Consider the following 12,513-nt stretch of genomic DNA (forward strand, 5'->3'; position numbering starts at 1 on the left):
GATGGTTCACCATACCTGTTATGAGTTACTTGGTAGCAAATAGGTATAATGTCATTTTGGTCTCGTTGGGTAAACCTAGTAAGACTTTCTTTCCTATGATGACTTCATATTCCTCTTCAGCAAGGTTTTTTTGTATTAATTTTGTTGGTGGAAATCATTGGGTTCAGGTAAACATGACAAAGGGGTTTCCATTGCCCGAAGTTACAGTCGATTGGAAGAAATTTCGTTCACATGAAGCAACATTTTGAATTTCAAACTTAAACTGACGCCTACAATATTGGCAACTTCTAAATTCACCGGTGAAACCTCCTAGTGGTGTTATGTCTGTTGATTAATTTTTACTTTTATATCAAACATCAAAATTACTTATTTGTAATTGTTTAATTTATATCGAATATTTAGATTACTTATATTGGCTAATGCTACGGTGGACCAACTTCACAAGTGGTCCACCGTGGACAAGTGATCTACCGAATATGAATTTTACGAAATTCACTATCGGATTGAAAGTTTATATCGTATAAATCATCCATAAATTTTTTAATTTTTTTTTAAAATCATTTGATATGTTATTGAGACCCATCAAAATTTACGTTATTTAATAAACCGTTAATCTTGATGTGTCTCAATATCATATCAAATGATTTTCAATTTTTCTAAATTTTTCTATGGATGATCTATATGATCTAAACTTTTAATCCAACGGTGGATTTTGTAAAATTTGTATTCGTTATAATGTTATTCATGACTGGTCCACCATGGACCAATTGATGAAGTGGTCCATATTAGAATTTACCTACTTATATTATGTCAAACATTTAAATTACTTATTTGTATTGTTTATTTTATGTCAAACATTTATATTGTAACGACACACGAACAATAATGTATTCAATTACAAAAACACGGAAATTTTGTTTATTGAAGTACAAAAGCAAGTGTTCAATAAAGTACATATTCTAGAATTAAAGCATTTAAAATTATTAAAGTACATAAGTTTAGTCACATGAGTACAAAAGAAAGTATTCAATAAAGTACACAATCTAGAAATAAAAGTACATAAACTAGTGTTCAAAAAAACAGTACAACAACACGGAATGCAAAATGACTAGTCATGGGTATGCACCACGGGACACACCCAGTGCAAAAAAAAGGTCGTCAAAGTCATGGTCATTTCTATCAGTGTCTACCCTCGTCAGAAAATGCCTCAAGCGCGCCATGAACCATACCTCTCCATCTCCGTTCGCGTTGTAGTGCAGTTTCTGGTGGTGCATCTTCTGCTGGTGCATCTGTTGCAGGTGCATCTGGTGCAGGTGCATACTATGGAACTAGTGGTGCTCCATGCGGTCCATCAACAGGGCGACACAGTCTAGAATGTGATACCGTATAGTACCACGGCAAGTAATTAGGTGTAGTCTCAGAAGCATATGTCACTGGATGTGTCGGCTGAAGGATCCGATCAATAGACGCGTGATAACCATTTAGGTCACTATCAATAGCAGCATAGGCACGAGCTAGAGGTGGTGGTGGTGGTACATAGTGTACGTATCCAAACTGTCTAATACACCTCTCAGGCAAGTAAGGAACTACCGTGCACCCACGCAGATAACCACTATATAGAGTAATCGGATCAAAAGGAATGCTACCTCTATGAGTTTCAAACTGACGCCATATCACGTCATCAGGGGTCAGTGCATCCATGATAGGTCGATACTCGGGAAGCTTGGTCTTCCCCTGCTTATATATCCACCGCATAGCTCGAGGAAAGTCAGGCTCATCACAATTAAGTCCCGACGCAGCCCGCCTACCAAGGCTAGGAAAATACTCGTGAATCCAACACTATTACAAACAAAAAAAATGTTAATAACGCAACAAAGAGAGAAAAAAATTAAATTACGCAACAATATGTCTTTGTAGTAATTGTCGCATACCTGTAGAAGTGTCGCATACCCTGCAAGGGCCTTTGTAGTAAACATGCATGCATCGTTCAAATTATCGTACAAACAAACCAATGCAGCACTAGCCCAAGAAAATGTATGGCATGTAGACAAATCTCTAAACATAACTAGTCATTTTGAATCCACACGTGTGTAACTCTTGTCAGTCAGAATGGTACATCCAACCAACATCAACATCCACACCCTGGCTGCATAGTCAAATATCCCGTATAAATTAACATTCCTCTGATAACATTCATATAGCCATTGTTGGGAAAAATAACCACCCCTCTGCGCTGAAGTCTCTTGCAATGCAACCTCATAACTTTTCCCCAACAACTCAGTTGCAAGTGCTGCAGCTTGTTCCTGAGTAACTGATACAGGAGTATAGAAGTAACCCCTAACAGGCAGATGCAAAAGACACGCCACATCGTCAAGAGTAATGACGATGTTTCAGGGTGCCACCTCTCAACAAATACCGATAGAAGCTGCGGATCGGTAAGTTTCAAGCTAGTCCGCTCAAGCCAGCACAACCCCGAAGTATTCAACCACCCTTGAATAATTTCAGGATGTTGATCAGGAACCCTCTCAGCTACCTTCCTTCCTAAAGATGTTATCCTTAACTCAATTTTGTCACCTACGATACGTTTTAACATATATTTTAAAAAATACATTATGAATAATAAACTAGACCGAATAATTGGATGCATATCATAAGACATAAAACATTTAAAATGAACTATAATCATATTTTAACACTAAATTTGTATGACAATTAAGGATTTAACGGTTGTAACGAGAGTGTAAATGATGCAAATTAAGGATAACTTCATCAATATAATTTAACAAATAATAACAAAACAAACAATTGATTACCTGACCAAGCCATACATAACGAGAAACATGCTGCTTGTATTGAGTCAAAAGACTCGTATCGATCGGCCCTCCAGGCCAGCCCTGCTGCACAGTCTGCTGCTCGGGCACTGTCGGCAAAGGCTCATCCTGAGGCTCATCGTGTTCCAGCTCTCCCTGATGCTGTCGAGACTCTGCACGTCCTCTGCGATGCCTAATTCTGCTGTCTGCTCCTCTGTTGCGCACCACCGGAAAAAAAAATTAAAAAACTCACAGTGAACCGGGACACTTTGAAAAAGTGTGCCGGTATGTAAATTTAAACTGAAACGCCGAAAGCATACCGGTACACTTTTTTGAAGTGTCCCGGTATGCATATTCATACCGGTACACTTACATGAAAGTGTATCGGTATGAATATGCATACCGGTAAACTCAGATAAAAGTGTACCGGTATGAATATTCATACCGGCATACTTGAAAAAAGTGCATCGGTAAATAAATCGAACCGGCACACTTCAAAAAAGTGTACCAGTATGTAAAATTACACTTACTCTCTCAATTTCGGCAAACTCACACCGAACACTTTCTTTAAGTTGGGTAGAGAATGAATTTTTTTTTTACAGTTTTACATTATATATGAGGGTATATTTGTCATTTTAAATCCAATTGTTGGGATAGAGTGAAAATTTTTGGGTAGAAAAAAAAATTCTCTTTGTATCTCTTGTTTTTTTTTAATCTATTTTTCTTTGCTTAAAAAAAATATATCGTATATATTCTGTCTTTGGACGGTAGGCCAAATATTCTTGCCTATCTGAAACTAAATAAATCCTTTTGCTAATCATTACCCCAAAAAAGAAAATTCCTTACGAAACTCAAGCTATTAATTAACTAGACAATGGGGCATCATATAATTCTCTAATTAATTATTAAGAAAAATCACTTTCTAATCAATTGTAATTTACTCCAAACCCATCCTGCATATCTTTTTCTTTGTACAAAGAGAACAAAACTCAAGAAAAGGAAAAAATAAAAATAAAAAATGCTAGGCCACAATATTTTAGAGGAGATTTTAGAGCTTATTATTAGGAGAAAAGCTCCATAATTCTTACATTATATCAATTATGATGATTGAGGATAAAATTAGCTAATCAATCAAATCAACACATATGTTTCCTTCACACCAAAATAATATATATATATATATATATATATATATATATATATATATATATATATATATATAGGGGTTTTCTAACTTAGACCCTAGTTAGGTCTAAGTTAGCAAGGTGCACCTTTTCAATTGGACCAAAATACCCATTCTTTTTAATTAATTAACCAAAATACCCATTAATAGACGCGGATCCAGTGTCGCGCGCGTATCGAAGGACCATGGTTACAGACCGTTGATTTCCATCAGACAGCCAATATCTGATCTCATCAAGACTGTCTGATCAATCCGACATCCCAGATCATCCTGATCCATCAGACTTCAGCGCGTGCGCCACACTGGATTACACCCTGGAGAGAGAAAAATTTGCTTTTTAAAAGTAGGACACGTGTCACACAATGGTTGGCTGGACGTGATTTTTGTTCATTTAATACTTTGAACTCAATTATTTCGTTGTAAATTAATTTTTTATTTTATTTTTTTTATACCAAAATTCATAATTTTTTTTTCTACAAATAGAGACTTGGTTCGTTTGATTTGGACACCGAAAAAAAAATGCAATTTTTCACTACCTTAATCTCATTTTTTGTCTACTAAATACGTTACTTGTGTGTTGTAATTTAACACGCACCACTCAACCAACTCACTGAAACCATTATACCAGGAAAATAGTAGATAATATTCTGGAACTTTTGGTATATTTTATGAAATTTTTGGAGACCTGAAACTATTTTTAGTTAATTAAATGAGATAAAACGGTAATTAAAAACTAATGTTTGCTTCTGAAACCATTTTACTGGTAGAATGGTTGCACATAGTTGTATTCTGAAACCATTTTACTGGTAGAATGGTTTCAATGAGTAATTTATTAATTGTGTTTGCTTCTGAAACCATTTATCTGGTACAATGGTTTCAGAGAGTTGTAATCTGAAACCATTTTGCTGGTAGAATGGTTTCAGTAAGTTGATTATTAGTTATTTGCTTCTGAAACCATTTAGCTTGTAGAATGGTTGCACATAGTTGTACTCTGAAACTATTTTACTGGTAGAATGGTTTCAGTGAGTAATTTATTAATTGTGTTTGCTTCTGAAATCATTTATCTGGTACAATGGTTTCAGAGAGTTGTAATCTGAAACCATTTTCCTGGTAGAATGGTTTCAGTGAGTTGATGTAAGGTAGTGAAAAATGAGATTAAGGTAGTGAAAAATTGGGTTTTTTTTCTGTGTCCAAATCAAACAAACCAAGTCTCTATTTGTAGAGAAAAAAAAATTATGAATTTTGGTATAAAAAAAAAATAAAAAATTAATTTACAACGAAATAATTGAGTTCAAAGTATTAAATGGAAAAAAATCACGCCCAGCCAATCAGACAGCGACACGTGTCCTGCTTTTAAAAAGTAGATTCTTTTCTCTCCAGGGTGTAATCCAGTGTGGTGCACGCGCTGGAATCTGATGGATTCGGATGATCTGGGATGTTTGATTGATCAGACAGTCTTGATGAGATCAGATCTTGGCTGTCTGATGGAAATCAACGGCCTGTAACCATGGTCCTGCGGTACGCGCGCGACACTGGATCCGCGTCCATTGATGGTAATTTGGTTAATTAATTAAAAAGAATGGGTATTTTGGTCCAACTGAAAAGGTGCACTTTGCTAATTTAGACCCAACTGCGTCTAAGTTAGCAGCCCCCATATATATATATATATATATGAGTTAGGATCCGTTGACACCAGGTGTCAAACTTTAATTTGACACCAAATCTCAACCGTCTATTTCTTTTAATCAAATGCTAATAATAGTTTCCTATATTAACTCATGTGTGTATCTATTTAGGAGATTCCTTATTTTTAGGTTGCATAAAAATTTGATTTGTTGTTTTACCAAAAAAAATTTGATAAGCGTTCTACCAAAAAAATAATAATTTTTTTTTTCTACAAAAAAAAAATTGATTTGCTGTTTTACAAAAATAAATTGTTGTTATCCCCATCATTACTATTCTCCTTGCGTTTTCATTCTCTTTTGCTTAACTGTCAATGTCAATTGCAAACTATGCACATAAACAACCTACTACCAAACTCAATTTAATTAAAATTGTTTTCTATACTAAAATCGATATAATTGAATTTTTATACCCATATATACCATGATTGATGATTCATATATGTACTTGCTTTCAATGATTTATAACCTATATGTCCAATAGATTCATAAACTCAATTCACACACCATGAGAATGAAAACGTAAAGGGGAATAGTAATGTTTGGGGTGATTGAATAACAATAAATCAATTTGTTTTCTAGAGCAACAAAATATTATTATTATTATTTTATTTGAACAATTTTTTTTTGTAGAACAACAAATCAAATTTTTATGCAATCTAAAAATAATGAATCTCCTAAATAGATACACACATGAGTTAATATAGGAAACTATTATTAGCCTTTGATTAAAAGAAATAGACGGTTGAGATTTGGTGTCAAATTAAAGTTTGACACCTGGTGTCAACGGATCCTAACTCTATATATATATATATATATATATATATATATATATATATATATATATATATATATATATATATATATATATATGAGTCAGGATCCGTTGACACAAACTAGTTTGACACCAAATGTTACACCTCTCAATAACGTTTTAACCGATATAAATTTTATAAAATCCACCGTTGGATTGAAAGTTTACATCATATAGATCATTTGTGTAAAATTTCAAATAAATCCAAAATCATTTGATATGTTATTGAGATACATCAAAATTAACGGTTTTTGTATTTTTTTTAAATGCCGTTAATCTTTATGTGTCTCAATAGCATATCAAATGATTTTGGATTTGTCTGAAATTTTACACAAATGATCTATATGATGTAAACTTTCAATCCAACGGTGGATTTTATAAAATTTATATCGGTTAAAACGTTATTGAGAGGTGTAACATTTGGTGTCAAACTAGTTGGTGTCAACGGATCCTGACTCTATATGAGTCAGGATCCGTTGACACCAACTAGTTTGACACCAAATGTTACACCTCTCAATAACGTTTTAACATAATAGTACATTTATATATATATATACACACACACACATACCTTTTTAACATAATAGTACATTTATAACTTTGTTTTTATTTAATAAATATTGTTAAAAAAAAAAACAAACGTCAAATCTCTAACCACTTTATATTAAAAAAAAATCTAACATTTATTTAAGGATTCAAATCTTTTATCAGAATTTTTTTTTGGTACAAAATCTTTTATCAGAATTAATTCATTATTGATATAGTTTCTACAATATATTAAACCATACCGTGGGTGTGTCATATGTGTGTGATTTTTTGTTTTTTGTTTTTACCATCAGTATTCGGCTTATTAAATCGTCTAATTTGGTTCGGGGTCAGTTCTGGTATAAAGTGGTTTTAATCATCTCCCGATCGCAGTTGCGAAAAATCGAACTGTGGTCCTTTCTATTAAGTTTAGCGTCAAGTAAACCAACTACAATCGGATGTGTGTGATTTAATTACATATATAATGCATTAGTTATTATTTATATGTTTTCGAGCATCTACTAAGGCCATCACACAATAATACACATACAATACATGAATAAAATAAATCCCTTACCTTTCCTTCAAAAAAAAAAAAAAATCCCTTACCACTTTTTAGGTAAAGTACCATGTTTGCTTAGTGTATAAATAATGGAGTACTCTATTAAGATTTCAATCAAGAAACACTAAATTGTATATTGTTTCCAATATATCACACACATTTTCTTCTATGGCACCACAACATGATCTTGTTAAGATAGGGATAGAAGGCTTTGATCTCATTGACAAATTTTATGGTCCACCAACAAAAATGTCCAATAATGGAGGAAGGCAAAGACAATACAACAAGGAAGAGATAGTTATCAATAGCAAAGATGCAGCTTATAATTATGGTGGAATTATGGTTGTTAATTATCCTAAGACCAGACCAAAGAACCGTTGGGGTAATATCTTTAAGGTCTTCAAATCTTGAAGATATATGCATACCAACTACTACCAAGTGTTTTGGGCTCTTTGGTTAATTTAATTACTAGACTCTCTTATATATTTGTGTTTCTCTAAGAGACCTTATCTTATTATATAAGTCTGCTCCATCTAAAATCTAAATTGTGATGTATTTTTATTTTTAGAGGTAAATTGTGATATATGTTGTTGTGCTTTTAATGATAAAATGTGTTTTAGTTATAAGCTGCCCCTTTAGTATTACATACTGAAAATGTTATGCATGTCGGCTATGAGTATGAGCACCAACTCGTACTTACGGATATTGAACAAGACACTGACGACAGCTAATATTGGTAATATATAATTTAAGAAATATCTTTATTAAATATAATCATATGTGTTTTTTTTTGGGTATATTTATAATCATGTGTGTTAGTATCACGTGTGTTATAATTATGAAAATTGAATATGATTTTCGCAAAAATTAATTAAATATTAGTTTTTTTATAAGAATATGGAACTTGCGATTTCCCTTGTGATCTTTTCTTCCTACTATAAAAAAAAGATCAGCGCACGGATCAGGCTTTCTAAGTCAGAAAATGTTACCGGCCTTCTTTTCTTCTATCATCAGCAAATATATTTTAATAATGTTCTTGTTCTTTCCCTGGGAAGGGAATTTAAGACATTTTGATTGCAACCCACCTTCATCACAATTCCGAGTGTTTGGAGCAACTCTTGACCATTTTTCAGAATCTTACTGAATTAGAAAATTTGTCACAAAGTGAACGTCAGTTTTAGTTTTTAGCATAATATTAATTACTTATTTTTTATTTTATTTTACAGACACGACAAGTTAATATTTTTCCCTTTTTATATACCAATAGTTCTTCATAAGGTTAATTTGTTAAATATTAAAATATACCATTACTTTTCTTGCATTTATGATATTTCTTCCATATAAATGACATAAAAAAGTGTATAACTCATTGTAAGACATGACACGTAATATTTATAATATATTTTTGCTCTTCCAAGTTCAAACATTCGGGCCAATGATTTTTGGAAGGATGATCCTGGGGAGGATGATATAAAAGGGAGTGTAAAACAAAGAAATGGCGGCAGTTGGGGTATGGGAGGAGGAGATGTTGGGGGAGTGTCATTCTTTACTTCTTAACATTTTTTTGCAGGCTCATTCTGATGATAGGTGGCAGTGGCGCCCTGATCTTGTCACGGGTTACTCTGTTAGAGGAGCATATCAGCTTCTTACTTCTCATGCTTCGGTTTCTATGGATGATGCGAATAATATCATTTGGCATCCTCAGGTTCCTTTGAAGGTTTTCATCTTCGCGTGGCGTTTATTGCGTGACAGGTTGCCCACGAAAGTAAACCTGGTTACTCGAGGTGTCTTATCTTCTACAGCTCACTCTTGCGTTTTTGGATGTGGAGCAGCCGAGTCAGCCCATCATTTATTCATCTCCTGCAGTACTGTTGGATCTCTTTGGGATTTAGTGCGATCGTGGATTGGTATTCCTTTGGTGAATGTCACTACTCTGCGCGACCATTTTGTTCAGTTTGCATCTTCAATAGGTGGATCTCGCGCTCGTCGATCATTTTTACAACTCATTTGGCTTGCTTGCGTTTGGGTTGTATGAACGGAGCGAAACCATCGATTGTTCACAGGATCAGCAGATTCGCCCTATATTTTGTTGGACAAGATCAAGCTTTTCTCTTTTAGGTGGTTGAAATCGACGAATGTGACGTTAGCTTATAACCACCATAGCTGGTGGTTTGGTCCTATGATTTGTTTGAGCTTTGCATGATTTGATTTTGTTTTTGTTTCTATGACTATTTGTAAATTTTTGTAGTCTCTCTTGGCACATCTTGTGCTGGAGAGGCTGTTGTGGTAATATATCTCATTTTAGTTTTTTAAAAAAAAGAAAGAAATGGTGATAACCCTTTAGTTTGCTTTACATAACATCTAAAAGTGTTTATGAATTATATTTTGAGTACATCTTGTACTCTTTATAATTATATTTTGATTATAAAAATAAAAATGGTGCTAATGTAAAATTTGCGGGTGTAAAAGGCATTTCAATAATAAGACCTTTATTGTTTCAAAAAAAAAAAACCTTTATCGTGGCCTAGCTTGTGTGGTCTTTAATTGTATTGGGCCTTTAATTTGCTAATTAAGAAACTATAAAGAAAAAATTGAGTTTTTTGAACTATTTATCGCTCATCTTTTAAGATCGTTCACACAAACATAGTTCAGTTGGTAGAGATACTGTTATATACAGGGGTTAAGGTTCTAACTCTAAACACTCTGCTTAGGTTATTTGACAAAAAATAATAAAAAAATACTACAAAAAATGATTTCCACGTTAATTGTATTATAATTATCTTGTTGTCCGCCTACCTTTCATCAATGTGTAATTTTGAATATATTATATATTAATTGATCAAAAAAATTGTATTATAATTTATCACACAACAAAATTAATTTTACTTGGGTGAAAAATAGACGGGTGAAATAATTTTTGTAATCAAAATTAAATTGCAAGAAATAAACGGTAATAAAAGGTTTAGCACAATTACTTCACTAAAAACTCATTTTTTTAAAAAAAAAATAATTCTTATAGTGTTTCAATTTAGAAAATCTTGTAATATTTTGAAAAACAGTTTTATAAAATTCATTTTCAAAAATACAAAGATTTTCTTTTTTTAAGCCGAAACAAACAGGCCCTATATGATGTTTATTAGTATGCAATTAAGCATTAATGATGATATGTAACAAATAAAAAACATTAATGATGATTGATGACCATTACATGGAAATAAAGACCATTTTCAAGTGTTTTTAGAGATTTTTGACCTAAATCATGAAGAATAAGACATTGATTTGAAGCTACATGCGAAGGAAGATAGCAAATAAAAATTGGTGGATTTTATAGTATTTTTACGCCTGGGGCGGGATTCTTTGCGCCTGGGGCGGAAATTTTACTGAAGAAGCTGGTTTGCTCACTGTTTTGCCGTTTCAGGCGAATTTCTTGTGCCTGAAACGAAACTTCTTACGCCTGGGGCGGAAATTCTGTGCCTCAGGCGGAAAACGTTATTTTTGATCAGTTTTATAAAAGGGAAACATCAGATCTGGATCAGTATTGAATTTTTACACGAAAGAACAGCTTTTGGAGCGATTTTTGGAGGATCAAGAGCGACCAAGCAAGGATTCCAGTGTGGAAACACATCAAGATTCTTCTTGTAATCATGCTTTCTTTCATTTTATTTGATGTAATTTTTGAATTTGCAATGTCTAGCTAAATTCTCATGATTGGTCCTTAGGTGATTCTAATTACTTTTGATCTTGAATTATGTGATTGTCATATGATATGATTAATGAATTACGAAGTTAGTTTCTATTGATTATTCTTTGTGCTTAATGCTTTGTATGAATTCGCGACTTATATGATGATTGCAATGATTTGTTTTACTATGACGATAGGAATAAATCATCGATCTAGGAATGATTAATCAATTAACTTTCACTTAAGACATTTCGGATTGTTAATTGAGATTTAAAGATTAAAGTTTTTCTTCCTCACATGATCATAGGTCTTACTAAGAAATTAGGGATTGATGATCATGAGAGAGGATTATGTTACCAAGACATTGGGCATAATCAATTATGTTTTAATCAAATCATGAAACTAATTTGAATAATTCGTTATCATACATGACATTACCAAGAGAAATAGTAATTAGATGACCCAAAAAGGACCAATCGTTTTTCTTACATCAATCTAAACACCAAAGCAATTCCAAAGTTTAAAAATTTAAACTTGAAACCAAACAAGACCCCCCTTTTACAATTTATGTCAATTTACATGAGTATGTCATCAATTTACAATTGATTTACAACAATCCCTGTGGAGAGAACGATTTTATTATACTACTTGACGACTATTTAGTACACTTGCTAAATTTCTATCAATGATATCGTACCTTATTTAAGATACTTTTACAATTTTTATGCAATACATTTTACCACGTAAATTTCCTCCGATTAAAAAAAAAATACATAGAATGTGTATCCTTCTCCGGAACCCACATAGATACCTTATGGATGATGCTCTATGTGAGCTTGGGTAGCAAAAGATATTAGAGCATCTTCAATCAACATAATTTATCAAAATTGTTCTAGGTAGCTTATCTCTTATTTAATGGGCTGCAATGTGTCACATCACATTTTTATAATTTACAATAATTTTACTTTAATGGTGTATATTGAAACAACTTGTAAGATACTATAGGTCCGTTTGGTATGATAAAAAGAAAATGAGAAGAAAGAAAATTACGCAAACCAATTAATAAATCTAGGGTTTGCGTAAATTTATTTCCTCTCACTTTCTTTCTATCAAACTAAACGGACCATATAACTTAATTATTTTCTTTTGTTGGTTGAATACAAAAATAATTAATTATATATTCATATGGAACTATATCTTAAATAAGATGCTCTACAATTTTTTATAAAACTCGTATTGCCAGGTATATATGCTC

The 12,513-nt window shown here is 32.7% G+C and overlaps 1 protein-coding gene across 1 annotated transcript; it reads right to left on the minus strand.

Moving 5' to 3' along the window:
• Positions 1 to 1,091: 1,091 nt before the first annotated feature.
• Positions 1,092 to 2,567, minus strand: LOC123883715 (protein MAIN-LIKE 1-like). Its single transcript, XM_045932612.1, has 2 exons — positions 1,932 to 2,567; positions 1,092 to 1,839 (listed from the first exon to the last, which is right to left on the minus strand). The coding sequence occupies exons 1-2, from the start codon at positions 2,061 to 2,063 to the stop codon at positions 1,321 to 1,323; spliced, it is 651 nt and encodes a 216-aa protein (XP_045788568.1). The 5' UTR covers positions 2,064 to 2,567; the 3' UTR covers positions 1,092 to 1,320.
• Between the last annotated feature and the right edge of the window lie 9,946 nt (positions 2,568 to 12,513).

Source organism: Trifolium pratense, linkage group LG5, assembly GCF_020283565.1.
Source record: "Trifolium pratense cultivar HEN17-A07 linkage group LG5, ARS_RC_1.1, whole genome shotgun sequence".
NCBI lineage: Eukaryota > Viridiplantae > Streptophyta > Magnoliopsida > Fabales > Fabaceae > Trifolium > Trifolium pratense.